The sequence below is a fragment of the Dromaius novaehollandiae genome, chromosome 2 (genome assembly GCF_036370855.1).
Source record: "Dromaius novaehollandiae isolate bDroNov1 chromosome 2, bDroNov1.hap1, whole genome shotgun sequence".
Lineage (NCBI taxonomy): Eukaryota > Metazoa > Chordata > Aves > Casuariiformes > Dromaiidae > Dromaius > Dromaius novaehollandiae.
The window spans coordinates 79,998,536-80,016,464 of NC_088099.1; the positions used below are offsets into that span (position 1 = coordinate 79,998,536).

General features: G+C 39.4%; 2 protein-coding genes across 11 annotated transcripts in view; one reads left to right on the plus strand and one right to left on the minus strand.

Moving 5' to 3' along the window:
* Nucleotides 1-1,565: 1,565 nt before the first annotated feature.
* FASTKD3 (FAST kinase domains 3) lies at nucleotides 1,566-11,128 on the minus strand. Of its 5 annotated transcripts, XM_026099313.2 has the most exons (7): nucleotides 10,667-10,811; nucleotides 8,720-10,180; nucleotides 5,856-5,941; nucleotides 4,986-5,148; nucleotides 3,933-4,002; nucleotides 2,641-2,755; nucleotides 1,566-1,851 (listed from the first exon to the last, which is right to left on the minus strand). In XM_026099313.2, exons 2-7 carry the CDS (start codon nucleotides 10,149-10,151, stop codon nucleotides 1,753-1,755), a joined length of 1,965 nt encoding a protein of 654 aa, XP_025955098.1. In that variant the 5' UTR covers nucleotides 10,152-10,180; nucleotides 10,667-10,811; the 3' UTR covers nucleotides 1,566-1,752. The 5 variants fall into 5 exon arrangements, with proteins under 5 accessions (XP_025955098.1, XP_064362906.1, XP_064362902.1 ...); XM_064506836.1 differs by lacking the exon at nucleotides 10,667-10,811 and adding an exon at nucleotides 11,013-11,128 and having other exon boundaries at nucleotides 1,566-2,755; XM_064506832.1 differs by having other exon boundaries at nucleotides 1,566-2,755.
* The window catches only part of MTRR (5-methyltetrahydrofolate-homocysteine methyltransferase reductase), a 34,557-nt gene continuing 27,289 nt past the window's right edge, over nucleotides 10,662-17,929 (plus strand). Inside the window, exons 1-4 of one of the 6 annotated variants that reach the window (XM_026099307.2) lie at nucleotides 10,699-10,764; nucleotides 12,419-12,595; nucleotides 12,691-12,871; nucleotides 17,532-17,685. In XM_026099307.2, coding sequence (XP_025955092.1) covers nucleotides 12,728-12,871; nucleotides 17,532-17,685 — 298 coding nt within the window. In that variant the 5' untranslated portion in view covers nucleotides 10,699-10,764; nucleotides 12,419-12,595; nucleotides 12,691-12,727. Of the gene's footprint in view, nucleotides 10,765-12,418; nucleotides 12,596-12,690; nucleotides 12,872-14,422; nucleotides 14,578-17,531; nucleotides 17,686-17,929 lie in introns of those variants that run through there. The other 5 variants (XM_026099309.2, XM_064506830.1, XM_026099311.2 and 2 more) reach the window with 5 other exon arrangements.

Sequence of the window (17,929 nt, forward strand, 5' to 3'; positions counted from 1 at the left end):
CCGGTTTTAAGTTTTATTAACACAAAGATAAGGCATGTGGTCAAATAGGATAATTCAATGGCGAATACTGCAACTAGCTAGACAAAAACAGATCTTACCAACATTCAACAAAAGAGGGGGGGGAGGGGGGGGGAGAGAGAGAGAGAGAGAGAGAGAGAGAGAGAGAGAGAGATCACCACCCGTGGATCTAGCGGCGTCCTGTTGGTCCTCTTCCTTTGGGAGTCTCGGCGGTGGGAGGGGGGGGGGTCCCGTCTGGTGGTAGGTGGGTCCTCTTCACCCTGGGTGTAAGTTTTGGCGGTGCGCGTGCAGTAATTACAACTCGAGCAGGGTCCGACCCTAGGTTAGCTCGGAATGACACGCGTGCAGGGGTTACAGCTCAAGTTGGGTACCTCCGAAGAGGGACCCTGAACAAAGAGATCCCTGGGCAATTATAGCTTTTTTTCAAATTAAGTTTCCCACCCCCCCACGTGGTAGTTCAGACCAATAGTAATTTTTGAGTCTGGGGTCTCCTGCTCCTTATTGGATCTCATCGTTGTTCCTTTTCTCCCTTATCTTTTCTGTTGCAGTTTCTGCCGACAGGTGTGTCTTCCTTCCTATAGGTGTGTCTTCCTTCCTCGGGTCCCACCATCATCTCTCAAGGTCCTGACAAAGAGGTGGTAACTCCAGCAATTAGCACTGTTTCAGCAGTGCACAGGAATGCAAATTGCTGGTAACTCCCTTATCTTTCCCGCCTGCACCAGCTCTGGGGCCCTTTCTCACCGAACTAGGGAGTGCGGCCTAAGGCTTCAGCAAATTTAGCCACTCATGCCAAGCAAGTTTTACAGAAGTTGTGCTAAAAACGGATCCCAAAGTCTCTGCCCGATTGTGGTCTCGTTCAGTGCAGGCTCGGTGTGTCCCGGGTGGTCGCAGGGAGACCATCTCGGGGGTCGCAGCAGCCCAGTCCTGTTTCTGCCAGGGACAGATGGCTTGTTCGGGGTTATGGCCTGCCTGCACCCCATGCACCAAGAAAAGTTTAAGGCAAAAAATTCATTCATCTGTCCGCCACACCCCACATAGCCAGTTTAGCTGAAACTGCCACCAAACACATCTGAATACTACAAATGGCACATATCCAGAACCTAGGGCGCACTCCCACAGAGACGGCTGTGAAAGTCCACTACCCTTTGGCAGCTGTCCTTTTACAAAGCAAAGTGAATCTTTTTTAAGTTCTTTCTTATTTTCTGTAAGGCATTATTATTTAGTGAACAGCTCTCTGCACCTCTGGAGTATGAGCAATAAGCCAATACTGCTTGTCAGTGGAGCTACTGCACATTTTAATTTTATGAAACAGTTGTCACACAGTCAGCTATGAGTGAATTACATAATATACTTCTTTGCAGTCAAGAAAAACCCTGACTGGGAACATGGCACAATTTTGAGCATTTGACAATGGACAGCATCCTTAAATATAGTCACATCTGTCCACTTGCAGATTTGAGTTAGAACCTGTGCAAATACAAAGGAAATGCAGCACTGACTGCTTGACTTTTATATCTGTTAACTTGTAATAAATATTTCCAAAAATCTTAAGAAAATATGTTGCTCTTTATTACTGTTTACATATCAATTGTTCCAAATATTGGAAGGTCTCACATTTAGAAGTGAAATCATCTCACACAGAGTTATGTAGAAAACAGATTTCTTCCTCCATACACAATATTTACACTTGATGATATAAAAGATCAACTTGCAGTGCAGTATTCTTCGCCAGTGTCAGCATCTGAGTCCATATGCATGAGGAAAGATTTTTTTGCGTAGATATGCTGCCACTTTTCTGCAATTTTTTAGACTCTCTATCTCAAAAAATGGAATCTGGAAATGAAATAGAAAAATGATTGCTGGAAATATCTTTCAATAAACAACTGAGTTAGGTTCGGTATCCTTTAAGATAAATTTTCATTAATCAGATGTAAAATCACATGTCAGAGAGTTTTCTTCTTTAAAATGAAACCTTTAATCCTAAGTGTATCATTGACATGTTAATCTTGTCAGAATCACCTGAATGGAGGTTACTGCAAAACAAAGAGCAATGTTCATTACAGTTAAGGCTAAGTTAAATATAAAGGAGTTAGGTTTATGTAGTAAGTGATTATAAACAGAAAATGAATCTTGAAAATCTACAAGTAACTGTTTTAATCCAAAATATGTTTAAAGGTAAAATAAACCAAACCTTATTTATTCAACATGCAAAATAAAAGAATTACTCTGTTTTACTCACAATACAAAGCGGTTCCCTTTTTTCCCATTTTTTAAGCTCCCATTTCAGATCTTTAAAAAAAATAATTAATTAAAAACCTGATCCCACTTAACACTTTCACTTAAGGCAGTATATGAATCTTAGTTACCGCAGACACATACTCTTTCAAGCAGCAACTGTTTGTGCGCAACGAAAACACTAACTAAGCCACGAGAAAAGAAAGGAATTTATGTAACAGATGCCCAAAAGGCAAAAGGTAGGCAGATGAAACATAACACAGAAAGTGCAAGACTACATCTGCCTTGGGAAGCAATTGCAACAACTGCTTTAACCACTGTAAAGCAGTCATTTTTCACTTGTTTTGTTAGCCACAGCAAAAGCAAACTGCTGTTTTTGGACTTTACCTGCACGACTTCATAACCAAGTAACTTAAGATGCCTCTGTTTAATAGCTTCTTCTCCCAACAGATGGTGGCTGTTAATGCAAAATCTGTTTTGACCATCCACACAGAGGGCAATTCTAAAATCAAGCACAAGTATTATATATCAAAAAATTGTCACTATTACTTTAGTCACCAAGACTACTGCAGTTCCAAAGAAAGATGACACAATGCCTCCTTTTACTGCCAAATCCCTTCCAGAAGAACTGATCTGAAAAACTTATTTATATGCTTTAAACAAAAATTACCATGTAAGTTAATGATAAGAGTTTGTTTTTTTAATGCTTCTATTGGTAAGCTGTTTTGAATTCTTCTACTAGGAAAAAAACAAACAAAATACTTGTCTCATCTTGGAAACACTTAAGCCGCTAACTTTACTCAACTTATTAGTGATTCAAGTTAAACTTGTACATATGGTTGGCAGCACCAAGGATTATAGTTATATTTTTCCTGTTTGGTGATAATAAAAACCACATCAACCCAAAACAAAATGTGTGCATCCACTATAAAAGGGACATAAATTTTAAGTATGTTAAGTATATCTTGACCTTATTTATACATAAAAGTTGTAATTCCAAAAACCAAAGCACATTCTTGAACATTTAAGGATGGGATTTTTGAAAGACCCTATGTGACTTTATGAGACTTGTCAAGGACAAGCTGAAGAAACACAGCCTTTTCAAAGAATTTTGCTTACTCATGGAAGTGCAGTTGCAAATACAGCACAGGCAGGTTGCTAAATTTTGTCTCTAAAGCTTCTCAAAATAATCCTTGAATAACTTATGTTTTAAACATATAAGCATTTTTCAATGCAAACAGCATCTGTAGGAAAAGTCCTCATTATACAGGAACTCTTAGAAAAGTGAGGTTGCAAACTGAAATTTGCTTAAACTCGTTAAACTGGTGTGGACACTCTCAATCAGAATAATTTTTTTTTTAATTTGTAAATGAATTAACAAGATCAAAAAGATCCTATAAGTTAAACTAAGATCACTATGATCCTGAGTGTCATTGGGTAAAGAAACAAATTGTCTGACACCGTATAATCAGGAGGCAAAATAATCAGGAAAAAAGTACAAACCATTCATTTTATCAACTTTGTCCCTTTATCTGCAGTTTCAGTGTGAAATCTTAACTTTGTTGAGGTCAATGGCAAAACTCAAATTAGTTTAAATTTTGCCAGGTTTTCACCCCAGGCCCTCTAATTTTTGTCAGTGTTAACCAACATTTTACTCGTGGTTTCTGTTATTCTCTTACCGTCTGTGTACCTCTTCACATTGGGCAGCAGGCAATACAAAGCCTTCTTCATCTAATTTAATCTCAATATCTAGTTCAGATGAAAAGAGAAGTGAAATTAAAACCCATTTCATACAACAAACCGCTTACTGTAATTCTCATCCTCTTACAATTTATTGTTTTATAAAGTAATTAAAATACTATAGCAATACTTTCTTCCGAATGATTCTCCTTCCCTCCTTTTTTTTTCCTTACGAATTCAGTAATTTTATAGATGATCTGACTTTGCAAAGGGAGGTTGGGACCTAACCCCTGCCAACTTCAACCCCATGTGCAGGCTGAAATGCAGAGTAATTCTGGAATCCCTCTTCGATTTTTTTTCTCCCTCTGATGACTCTGGGGTCCTTCCCTGAACACCTTCCTTATCCTCCAGTCCTCTTCAGCACATCTTTCCTTATCATTACCTTCTCTCACTCTCCTTTCCTGCTGCGTGAAACACTTTTTTGCCCACTCCTCTCTTCCACTCCACAAACTCTCACTGACTATACATACTCAGTAGTTCTTGCTAAGGCAGGAAGAGCTCAGGTGAGCATAGAAGAGTGCTATCAACCCTCCAGCTCCTCATTTCTCCATGCACTATCAAAGCAGATAGATGAAGCAAGTGGCATTGCCCTATTTAGCTTTATACTATACAAACTGTTTACAGGATAAGTAAAAGGGGAGCCAATATTAAAAATAAGAATACAAGAGTTATTGACTGACTATTCTCAGTGCATATCGGGTGTGTAAACACAAGTAATGTTCCAAAGTAATGCTATAGCTCTTTTCTCTCCTTATTCGTCTTTCTCACTTTGAAAATGCATTTACCTAAATTTCCTATTATGTTTCCTCATTTCAAATCTTCTATATAGTCTCTTTTGTATCCTAGTTTACTTTTTCCTTATTTGCACAATTCAGAATGCACACAAAAGGAATAAAATCAATCTTTTTTATTTCTGGAAAACAATATGATCCAAAGTTATTACAGCGTATGCACACATTTTGTTATTAATCTAGAGAAATAATGTTGCTTACCAACTGTATAGAAATATGGTGTTGATACTTCTGATGCAAAATATATTCTTTTTTTCAGTAAATAAAGTAGTCCGGTCTTCACTCTGTTGAGGAGGTGAACATCCAGAGAACAGCCAGGCACAAGAAAGGCCTTTACTTGATACTTTGGAAGGAGTTTGGGGCCCTATATAATGACAAAGGGGAAAAAAAGCAAACCAGAAACAACAACAAAAAACACAAATCATTTCATTTAGCAAGAAAACAAATGAAGAAAATCTACTTCCTCTGTTGTTATTTTCAGCAATAATGAGAAACATTTCATAAATAGGCAATTAAGAGGGAAAGTCTGGGCTTAGTGAGAGAACATTTTTGTATTTACTTCAAGTATTAATATAACAAGATTTAATATGTCCATTTCAAAGCCATGTCTAATGACATGCTTATAGTCAGAAGTATGACCTGCTAGAAATAAAAAAAGTTTACTAGAACACCCTCAGCAGGCCTCCATGCTATCATGCAGAACATACTGCTCATTAGAAATACAGAACAGTTTCCATTCTCCTACAGTCAGGCCAGCATCAGAATGCCTGATCTCTTCTGTGCTCCAGGACTTTACAAACCAAACATAAAAAAGGAATAGTTGTGGGCAAAGTGCTCAGAAACACACAAAAAGAACCTTAACTTGGAGGCAGTCAGTTGTGTCAAATATACAAATACATCAGTTCAGTCAAACAGGCAGAAATACTTCATATTTTCATCAGGAAAAAAAAAAGCTGATTTATCCAATCCCTATTTTTTTCTGGGAAAGATAGTCTTCAGATAATTATCAACAGGGTCCTAATGACCTTATCACCTCTTGTTAACATCAGACTGGTTTCACACCTACTATACCTCGTAAAATGGGCACTCCAAGGTAGCAGTTAAAAAAAGCTGGGTCAGCTGGGAGGTAACAAATCTGTCCAAACCATGTGGCTGAGCTGAAACAACAATATTCAGGCAATCAGATACATCTTCAACAAAGTATTACGACACAAACAATCATGCATAAGTTAGCTGAAAAAGTATTCAGTTTAAAATGTAGAGAACCTTTTTTATCTTGGATCATTAGCAGCTTACTTGAACAAATGGAAAGACTCTGAAATGAAGTATCCTGAAAAATGAGGAAACGATTTACAGAAATATCATGAAAATTAAAAAATCCCATAAAACCAGCAAGATCTTAGTTAAGACTGTCATATTCTTTCACAAAATTTGAGGATCTGAGAGAGGCAGGATATTCTACAGAAATAAGCCTGAGCTGGAATCTTGGATAAATAACCCATTTCCTTCTTTTTGCTGCAATCTCCCCTCCCCAGGTTTTAACTCCAGGATCTTCATTGTTTCACTCATTTTTTTTTAACTGCGAGTAGTACATTATACTGAATAATTTCTGAGGTTTCATTATTAACATACTTTTGAGGCATCTTTCATACTAGGTGCAAAATATTATTCTGTAATCATAAAAACATAATATAGGATAAGATCTAGCAATCTGCCAATCATGCAGATCATCTTCTCAAATTCCTACTCTGTACTTTGACCATCATAATGGAATACTTTTATATTGATTCAAAAGAACATATTCAAAGCAACAGATACTGAGAGGTTTCTCATTTTCTAAGTTGCAACTTGAGACCTTTAAAAGACCTTCTCATTTTTAGGGTGTGAGGAATCTCTACTTTCTAAAAATCAACACCTTAAGGTATCTCATGCTGAACAGCTAAAAACTGAATTTCCAATCTCTTTGAAAACTTGGCCTTACATGCAGTTTTACTAGGAAAGCAATCTTAGCTGAGATCTAGAGAAGTCACTCAACCTTCTGGTTTAGCTTTCATAACCCCATAAGGTTGAAAACGATGCTTTACTTTCTAACACAGAATTACTTAAAATCTACAGCTTATAACTGTGTTGCTCATAATAGATTTATGCCCCCAAATGATTGATTATATAATCGTTGTAGCTACGGAAAAACGCAAGAGATGTTCTAGAAGCTTACTATACTAAACAAAACCAATCAGATTAAGGCACCTCTTGCAGAAAAAACAGTCTTAGAAGCAGTGCATCAGCAGAGAGCAGGATTCTCTTAGATCTACTAAGCAAGATGGGATAAAGATGGAGTAGATTTCTAAGCTTTGCAATGTCTTCCTCTGTATGGTGAGGCATAGGGCCAAGGATGAGACTGTGGTGCTTGCTCAGAGGTAGAAAGGAAGAAGCTCAGGACTTGGAAGAAAGATGGGCATAAAATGCTTCCATTTGGCAGAGAGGATGCCGATGTGCATAACTGCATGAGATTCTAGATTTAAAGTAATTTAAAAACTAGGATAAAGCACCAATCTTTATGCCTTGTTAGAGCATATGCGAGTATTAGAATACAACTTACAATTTTAACTAAATACTTAAAAAAAAAAAAACAAAAAAAACCTAGCCTATCTGTAAGTGCTGACCTTTCTGATGCTGTTGTGTTTTATAGGTTCAGCTCTCCTCATTTCTATTTTAATTAAGCAAACAATTATGCACTGCAATTGGATTTTTGTCAGCTTTATCCATTTACCCTTGTCAGTTTTCACGAACTGATCGTAACACAATATGAAGGAGAAATTCAACCAAGCTGGAAGCATGAATATAATACAGTAATCCTTATCCTGAAAGAACGTAAGATTGAAGATGACAGCACAAGTCAGTATCTGGTTTTATTTTAGTCCACCTGAAAAGTCTGAAACAATACAGCCTGGCAGAAGGTAGGGAATAAAGTTGTAGAAGCACCTGCAGAGAGTGGACCTCATTTCAATCATTAGGCAAAACAATATTTGAAAAAGACATTTTGTACTGCCTAAGGTTTACAAACTCTATGTGCGTATTTTTAACACCTACTTACCGATAACAGTAATTCAAATTATTTTTCCCAATGCTACATTTCACCTCACTTCTCTCTAGAATTTGTATTAACCTTGACTAAAGTTTATAAAGATCAGCATTACTAGTATTTCTATTGTTTTTCAAAATAGGTCCTCCCCTGGGCTAGCCCCTGAGTAAAACACCTAAGAGCCAATTCCAACGCTAAGAAGTAAGAAAGGCCAAAAAATGTAGGAGCAAGGAAAAGGTACAGAAAATTGAAGTGACTTGCCTGAGTCACATGGAGGGCTACCCCCAGAAAAAAGTCAAGTCTAATGACTCACAATCCACTGTCCTACCTTTATGGCACATCCCTCATGTGGCAGTCATTACGTTGCAAAAATTTAGAGAAGCAAGAACCCAGAATCGCTAAACTATATTTTACATCAATCATGTATCATTCCATTATATTATCCATGTATCATTAAAATATCTACAATTTTCACCTCAGTTTGCTCAATTCCACAGGAGTTCATGAAAGTACTCACATCAGTCCTTGCATAGACATGGAATTTTAAACAGCTGGGGTTAAAAGTAACATATGTTTCCTGCACAGAATAATTTAAAGTCTAAAAACTGTGTAAGATAAAGGAGAAGCCTCAGGGATAACAGAGGGGTAGTATTTTCAGAAAAGAAGAGGGACTACCTGAAAGAAAAATTTTAAAGGATTTCAAATCTCCCTATTCTCCAGTCACCTTGATCAGTTTACTGTTGATTTGATGGGATTAGACAGATGCAAGTGATAAGAAATGGGTGCATAACAAGTGACATACCATGTAACAAAAAAGGGGAACACAGCAACAGACAGAAATACTGCCCCTTACCTTGAAGCTGTTGCAGAAAATAGGGACTAAATATTCTTGCCAGAAAATTTACTGGATAACGCTGAATAAGGACACATGAGTGCAGGAGGTTCAGCAAGGTGTGAGGCTGAAACTGGCTAAAGTGAGTACGTAGTATACTTTCAAGCTTCCCAAACAACAAAGGAGCACTTGGAGGAAGATAGTTAAGAGTCCCAAATGGTACAATATACTCAGCAATCTGGTTGGTGGTAAATCCATCAGCATCAGAAATAAAAACTTCTGCCACTGCATCAAATATGGGCTTTGAAAGGATCATCTTTTGGCAGCAATACTTCATGACTTTGCTGACTGTTTCAGGATGCATGGTAAAAATGGACTTGGGAACATGTGTTTCCAGTGCTTCTGTAAAAATTTGCTCACGATGTCCAAAGTATAGGAAGGCTTCTAGTACACTAACCAGTTCATCATCTGTGAAATAAGGAACATGCTTCACTGAATGCTTACATAGTGTTATGACTAAGGGAACTGCCTGAGTCTGATGAAGAACAACCAGTGAATTCAATATTATGCTCATGAACTTTGGGCTTAGCTGGGAAGCTATGGTTAAAGTGACATTGTTCATTCTGTTTAGCAAGTCTTGGTATTGTTTTCCTTCTCTGACACTCATCTGCAGCATCCTATAAACCATCACCATTTCACTAGGACTCCACTTCTCAATGTCTTTTTCTTGCATGTGGTTTAAAATTTGTTCCAAAGTTGCAGAACTTGGGCCTTCCAACTCAAGCAAAGCCTCTCCAAGATCACACAGATTTTTAATGGTCAGCTGTCCTTTACCAAGCCGTTCTTGACTCTCTGAAAGCAAGCTTGCCATCAGTGAACTCTGGGGATCTATACGCAGTTTTATCAAAGCTTGCAATGCATTCAACAACCCAGTGTTGGACAGTTTTGAGGACTCATATTCAAACTGAAAACATAACGCCCTGAAAACTTCATTCTCTAACACTCCAGAGTTTTTCAGTCCATTGTCATCCACCTCAACTTTGGAAATCCTCTGCAGGGCTGCTGATGCCATGATATCAGACATGATTTCCAGAGAGCGAAGGAATTTAAAAATCTCTTTTGATGTATCAAGACCCTTCAACTTCTTGAAAAACATTCCTTCATCCATCAACCTGTTATCAGATATAGGACTGTTCCCAGGATCTTCACAAAGATGCACTGTTTCATTAACAGAAAGAGACTGGATCCGCAATTGTACATGGTTGTTCCTACAAAACACATACTGAGATTTAATTTTGGAACATAGCATCCTCGTGGCTAAGGAGCTATACTTTAGGGACTTTTGCTCTCCACTGACAAAGTTCAAACTTTTGCTTAGGGTCATCACCAGGGATCTGCTTGCTGCAGTGTTGGATGAATAAAACTGGAAACTTTTTAGGCTAATCAAAGCCATAGTGGATCAAGAGCATGCTGACAAGTTACCTACAGGAGGGAAAAAGTGTATATATTATATGCACAAGTAAAACATTATCAGTGTCATTAAAAACACAGCGAAAAACTTTTGGAAGCTGGACAAGACCGGGAAAACCTGTCCTCCACAACCACTCACACAAGACAATCCACTGAGAACAAGAAACTGCTGTGAGAGCCACTGCTTGCAAACTTGAAAGGCGACAACGCTTCTTTCGCAAAGCGCGTTTTTAACGAGAGTACTTGGAGGCCTGCTCCTCCAGGAGCCACTTGTGCTAAAGCACGTTTCTCCTGCCCGCGGGGCTGGGGTGTACCTGACAGCAGCAAGGCACGCGGCTGCATTATTTAGCCTGCACTGCTGCAGCCAGGGCAGGCGCAGGGTCCATCTCCCCGCCGGGCTCTGCGAGGCGACGGTGCGGGGCACCCGCTTCGTCCCGCTCCCCTCTGCCGCGGCCCTCCTCCTCGTCCCGTCCCCGGCAGCCACACTGGGCGCCTCACCTCAGCAGCCATGACGGGCGGTGGCGCCGCGCGCGGCGCCTGCCGGGAGCTTCCGGCGCGGGAGCGGCGGCGCTGTGGCGGGCCGGGTCGGGGCCGCGGTACGTGGGGGGCCGCGGCGCACGGGGGCTGCTAGTGGGCGGCTCCTCGGGCAGCTCCTCGGGCGGCTCCTCGGGCCGGGCCAGGCGGCTCGGCTCGGCTCGGCCTAACGGCCTCGGCCGGCGGTTCCGTTCCCTCAGCCGTCCTCCGCCCCCTTGGGGGGGAGGGGAGGGAGATTGAGACTTTTTCTTCGCGTTTATGCCTTTAGCAAAACCCCGTCTTTTAGCGAAAGCTTCGTAATTGCATTTACCAGGAACGTGCTAATGGGGGAAAGTCGGGAGGCCGCGTCGTCCCGGGGTAGGAGGGAGGTGCGAGAGGACCGTGGCGGCTGGGCAGGTTTTCGTGGCCGCGCTGTTCGGGTCGGGGATGGAAAACTGGCCTCGACTCCTGAAAATCCCTGTCCTTCCGGGGGACCTCCCCCCCCCCCCCCCCCCCCCGGGATGTTACTTAGTCCAGTTAATTCTTTCGGAACAAAATAACGTGCCCTGGGGCGGCAGGCCGGTTTGTTACCTGCGCTCCTTGAGCCTTGTGGAGGGGTTAGCGCTCGAGGCGGTGTGCGTTGGTGTTCGTGTGTTTTCATACTTTGTCTCTGAGCGAGTCTGACCAAGACAGACGTTCAAGAGTGCACAGTGTGGGAAAGCAAGAACAGTACGGGCAATATATTCCATAATGTTGTGGAGAGAAATAACAAGCCGTATCAGTAGAGTGTTAAGGACGTGACATTCTTCTTTTGCAGTTGAGCTATGCTTGTTTTCTCCCTGGAGGAAACAGGCAAAAAAAAAATGATATCAAATCACTTTGCCACAGGTTTCAGTAAATCAAAATACGTGGCTAGCGCACAAAACGTGTCATGTAGCTGAACCTGTGTGGGTTCAGTAGGTGAAGAACAGCACGTTGGGCTCAAGCATTTGAAAAATCTCAAGTTTGGATCTGAAATATATATCCAGTTAGCAGTTTAAGTCTAGGTATTTGAGTTCTACTGCAGCTTCCGAGCAGTGACAAAATACTGGCAAAAGAATAATTTAGAGTATTTGCACCAGAGACGTTCTGCTTGTCTTTTTTATTCTCTGCTTTTAGGAGTCCTTGCTGTCTGTGGTGTTGTGTATGTGTCAAATCAATTAAAAAAAAAGGGGGGGGTAAATAAGAGAGGTTTTTAAGAGCAGTTATAGGTTTTAGGGGCCAGGTGAATGAATAAGGATAGGCATCTCATTCATCTTACTTCTTGGAAGAGTTGGGGAGGGAGTGGCAGTTCACATTATAGAAGGTTTCTATAAGATGTTTTCTTATTTTTAGGGAAAAAACATTAATTAAACAAGTAGATCTTATAGTAGCACTTGTGTAAGGAACTCTTGGAAATATGAAATGAAAAATAATGTTTGTATTCTAAAATGTAGACGTAATGGACAGTAAAGCATAAGGCATTAAGGCAAAAATCTTACTGACTTCAGAGAAGTAGTAAGTTTTTTTTTTTTCTGGGAATTATAGTTTGACTTCACCAGGTCTATGGGGTTTTTTTGTTTGTTTGTTTTCAAATGCAGCTCAGAAAAATGATCAAAGCAGTCACTGACTTAAAGTGAAAAATAAAATGTGTTGTGTTTAAAAAAAAAAAAAGATTTTCATGAAATTTGTTTCTCTGTTGTTTTGTTTACAAACTAGGTTGTTGATCCTGGGCATATGGCAGTACTGCAATACTGAGGCAATACAACATATGTGACTAATACCAATTGGTCCTTCAAAACCTTGGCCTGCAAACAGCTTGGTTCTGAGAAGTGGCATCTCTTTCAAGTAGATACCTAATTTTCAAGTTAAACACCAGTACTGCTGACCTTTAGGGTAGCTCTCTTTAATCTAATAAACAAAGCAATCCGTTGCTATTCTGCGTGCAGTAAATTAACTTTTCTTTTTTCTTCCTTTTTTTTTTCCTACAGTGTCTCTTAAAAAAAAAAGTGCTGTTTTTTTTTTAAAATGTGCTGTGACTTAAAAAGGAGGTTTTTACTCCTATATGCAACACAAAAAGGGCAGGCAAAAGCCATAGCTGAGGAAATACGGCAGCAAGCAGGCACCCATGGACTTGAAGCTGATATGTACTGTATAAGTGAGACGGACAAGGTGAGATATTCCATGCTGTTTTGAAAAATAGATATTTGGGCAGCATTTTCCTTTGTGCTTGAGTGGTGGCTGCTAGTAACAGTGAAGGCTATACACATGCACCTACCTAAAATATACCATCTAGTATTAAACATTCATTTCTTATGAATCAGTAATTTGGATCAATACTCTTAGTAGCCTTCTATCAAAGTGTATTTTTTCCTGTGGTTTTTCTTATTAGAGCAGTAGATGAATATACCTGTGATCTCTGTTTCCAGCAACAATACAGTGATTTCTTTATGTATCCAGGAATGAATGAATGCAGTATTTACTGGTCAGCTCTCCTGTCATTGAAAATGATTATTGCAGTTTTCTGCTGCTGTTCTGTGTTGGCCTGAGGTGCTGTGTTCTATTAAGCGTGTATTCCAGCATGACCTTGAGCTTTTGTGGGGGTCTTGTTGAGGTTGCTTAGTGTATGGACTCACTCCCATTCACGCTAGCTACACTTAGGATATACTCTAGAAAGAAGCAAAAAGCTTGGCTAGAGCAAAGAATTGGCTTTTAATCGCCATTACTTGAGCGTAAGGGTCTGAAAACTGTTAGTGTCAGCCTGTAATTAAAAACACTTTGGACTCATAAAGTACTCAGAACTGCTCTCTGCTTTCAGCTATAGGAAAAAAAAAGTAGACAGTATTTTGGATGAGATAAGCAGAAAATACCACCTGAAATTATATATATATATTTAATGCACTTGTAACTATGAGAAGAAGTTAATAAAAATAATTTAGTACCTTTTTAGCAAGTCACTTTCTTGGGGAAAAGCTACTTGTTTGGGAGCTGGACATGACTCTTAAATGAACACTCAGTATGTAGCAAATTGTTACGAAGTTTTATGCAGCCAGGGAATGTGAAGTATCTTCTTATATTCTTCCATTTCATTCCTTCAGCATTTGAGAGCTTTGGAGATTAGTTTCTAGAAGGCTGTAGACAGAGTATTTCTAGCTTTGCTATTGGTCTGCCACTTGAATAAATGTATTTTGCTTTATTCCACAACCTATATGGTTCATGGAGGTGAGTGTCCGCATCAAGCGAGGAAGTAAGAGAATTCTGGTTTGACTGTATGTGTCAGTTAGGAGAAGGCCCTCTTTTATGCTGCTGAAGAGTATTTCTCTCAGACCTCATCATCACATAAAAGGATTGCTGTGAAGACTTTTGGATGGAATAGGTGACTACAGAGTCAATAGTCATAATGTGATCCTGTTGCCATACAACACTGAGTGGCCAAATCTTGGAAACACAGGCTTTTGCATTTTCTTGTAGGAGAGAAAAGGTTAGTCCTGTTGTTTAAAATTTCATTTGTTTACTGTGATTGCTCTTTGTTTTTGATGAAAGACTGAAATGAAGTGGAAGTGAGGTAGGGGTGATAAAACAGGAGGCTAAATGGACATGTTCTCAGGAAACAGTGCATGTGATTGGTCTTGAATGAGTGCTCTGAATAAGTACATTTGCTGTGATATGTATTAGTCTGGATAAGACATCATCTGGATGTTTGATCACATCTTTTTCCATCAGCAATCATACACAGCCTGAGCAGGCTGCTCTGTGCTGTTGTGCAGCATTGCTGTCCTCAACTGAGGAGTTAATTTGAAGAAGAGAGAAGGAATGGGATGAAGATGGGAACACCAAGGGATGCAGCAAGGAGAGGAAGACAGAGTAAGAAATTACATGTAAGGTTTTTGTTGGTCTAAATATGCATCAGACTTTCTGATAATTGACACAAATCAGTGCAGGACCTCTGACCTGGAGGACAGATGACCTTGCCTTTTCTTCCCAAGGAATCTGTCCCAAATGTTTGGCTTTCAAAATGTTGTCTTTAAGTTTGCAGAGGAGAAAGGCATCACATCAGAATTTAATGAACTAAGCACACCTCTTTTCTAGTATACCGGCTCTTACTTTCTACACTTTTTTTTTTTTAATGGGACACAGTTTAGCATAATTTCTTATGTGATATCAATAGACTTTTGCATTTTGTACTTGAAGTGTTTGCTTTTGTGTGTGAATACTGTAGTAGCTTGTGACAGTGCACTGATGAAATTCTTGTATTTTTACCTGCAAAATCAGTTGTGGAAGCTTTGTAAATCCCGGTTACTGTAACAGGAGTTTTAAGGCCTCTTTTCGCACAGTATATAGTTCAGTCCTGGAAGTTCTTGCTTCAGGAGCTTGTGGGTGCTAGGAGTTTGCATGAACTTGTAAAAGATGAAACCTCTGGTTGGGAATGTCCCTGGGCCACAGCTCATTGAAGTCTGGTAAAGTACTTGGGATATCCTTGCATGCCTACCATGTTCTCTTATACTATACTATACTCTTTTACAATAGCAGATGGTATAGTCCACTCTTGGGGGCAGGATACTGTTCTAGATGGTTCTTTAAGTTGCCTCATGCAGCTGTTCTTAGATTCTTCATGAAAGTCTTGGAAAAAATGACAACAGCAAAACTACTTGTTAGTCTCTCTCTTTGTATTCCTGATGGTTTGGGATTGTAGATGTAGTGGTGACATTTTATATGCCTTGAGGAGGGGCTAAAATTTGAATGAATTACTAAATAAAGTAGGTAGAAGACAGCTGTTCAAACTGTCAAGTTTTGAGTTAAAGTTCTGAAACTGCTCTTGTCACAGGATAAAGACAAATTATCTGAAGTACATGAATTAGGTATGTGTATACTTAAAACTTGAATTGAAACCATAATATCTCTTGCAGTCTTTGTTGTCTCATAATCCTACTGTTTTATTAAATTTTGAATGCTAGGAATGATTTTAAACTGAAATCTAGAGGAAGCATTTGAAGGATCTGGGCTAGCTTGTTATGGCAAAGAGGAGGCTGAGGAGTGACCTTGAGTGACCTCAAGCAGTCTACTTTAGTCAAACTCCTCTCCACAGTGGAAGACTATACCACAAGAGGGAAAATCCATATAGTAAAGTCAGATTTGACACTAATGGAAGAAGTTCTGGATGGAAGACATTGCCCAGAAAAGTGGAATCTCTACTGTCAGAAGTTTTCAAGATGCAGCTAGAGTCATGGCTGCCCTAATTCAGTGTTGGTGGTTAGTCCCGCTTTGGGCTTGGGGTTGGACTAGATGAGCTCCAGAGGTCACTTCCAGACAATGTTTCTGTGACTCTGTGAAGCAATTGTTCATGTGGTTCAAAACTTACAGTGTGTAGGGATACTATGAAAGAATGGGTTGCTTGGTTAACTTGACAGGTAATATGTTGTTACAGTGCTGCAGCCAGGTGTCAGTAGAAAACTGGAATAATCAAGGAAGCTGACTGGTTTTCACTTGAGAAGTAATAAATGGTTATATGAAACCTGAATTTATGAAATCAACATACAAATACAGCCAGTTCTTGATGACCAGAAATAATAGGAATAGCCCCTATAAAACAAAACCATGGAAAATACCAAAGATGGCAAAGGGTGATAAGTGAATTGGGGGAGAGAGAGGGGGAAGTGCCAATGATGGTTGACTCTGGAGCACAGAGACTAATTTTTTTGGTTCAGAGCTATCTTACAGTTTCCGCACAGCACAGAGCATTTTAGTAAAGGCAGAGTGTCACATAAAAAGTAGCAGTTAGAACCAGATGATCTCTCATGGAATTTCAAAAGGATCTCAACTGTTTGTACAGCCACACCCCAGTTATCTATGGATAAATTATCCAGATTGTGGGTAACTGTGTGATTGTGATCATATATACAAAGGATACTTTTTCCACATGACAAAGTAAATGCTGTAGTAGTTGCATATTTAAGCTGAGTGCAGTTGTACAGTATTCTTAGCATAAGTATTACCATGCTCAGAATGTTGCCCTTCAGTGTTTTGCTATAGGTTTGTAGGATAATTTAGGTTGGAAGGGACCTGAGCAGGTCTCTAGTCCAGCCTCTTGGTCAGAGCAGGGTCAGCCATGAGATCAGACCAGGGTGCTCAGCACTTTATCCAGTGTGGTCTTAGAAAAGCTCCAAGAATGGAGATGGCTCAGCCTCTCTGGGCAGTCTGTACACTGCCTCACACCCCTCATGGTGGAAAAGTTTCTCCTTATATCCAGTCAGCACTGCCCTTGTTTCAGGTCATGCCCATTGCCTCTTGGAAGAGAGACTGAGCTCCAGCTTGCTGGTAGTTTGACTGTAAATGTGCAGATGGCATTATTTTCCAAGAGTTTGCCTAGAGGTTTCTGTATATTGATTTTATATTTTTCTTCAATGACTGCAAAATTTTTCAGAATTAGTAAGTATATTTTTTTGCTCTATTTGCAAAAAATATTAACAGTAAATAAAGGAATAATAATCTTTTGGGTAAATCCACTGATGTCTTTAAGTTAATCATGTTCTAAGCACCTAGTTGTTTCCACCTTATGAGTTCATATCACATGCTTTTTGATAGCCAAGCTACCATTTTTTTCTTCTGTTCATATGGTTCCGAATGTTGAATTAATAAAGTAATAAGCAAGATTATAAGATGCATCCCCAAAATAATTTGTAATTACTTGAAAGACTTGTGCTTTTATACAGATATGATGAGGTTAAACATTTTTTGTGTACCTTTGGGAAAAGGAAAAGAGGAAAATAATATCTAAGATCACAAATATTTATCAAATGGCACTTCATAACTTGCTTTGTGTAATTATTTGTAGTATAATCTGGAAGCAGAAAAGGATCCTGTAGTTATTGTTATTTCCACTACTGGTACTGGAGACCCACCAGACACTGCCCGCAAGTTCGTTAAGAAAATTCAAGACAAGACCTTGCCACCTGATCATTTTGCACATCTACAATATGGATTGTTAGGTGATTTAGTATTTTCTATAGCATTCCAGCACTGTTTTTTCAGTAAATAATTTGTACTTGTAAATAGCATTTCTTAAAATATGTATTTATAATACGTTTATTTTTATGTTATGAATAGGTCTCTTCTATGAGCAGTAAAGGAAGCATGTCACGAAAGTGAAAGTTAGCTACCAATTTAACTTTTTTATACTTCAATTTTATGCATAAACAAGACGGGATGTAAGCTATCTGTGATTGCTGAAGT

What these genes read in the sequence shown, in the direction of transcription:
- FASTKD3 (XM_064506836.1), bottom strand. Translation starts at nt 10,151, where the DNA reads ATGGCTTTGATTAGCCTAAAAAGTTTCCAGTTTTATTCATCCAACACT. An exon ending in ACCATATTTCTATACAGTTG is followed by an intron (nt 4,003 to 4,985) that starts GTAAGCAACATT and finishes CATCTGAACTAG; the next exon opens with ATATTGAGATTAAATTAGAT. An exon ending in TGTGAAGAGGTACACAGACG is followed by an intron (nt 2,756 to 3,932) that starts GTAAGAGAATAA and finishes GCTTGATTTTAG; the next exon opens with AATTGCCCTCTGTGTGGATG.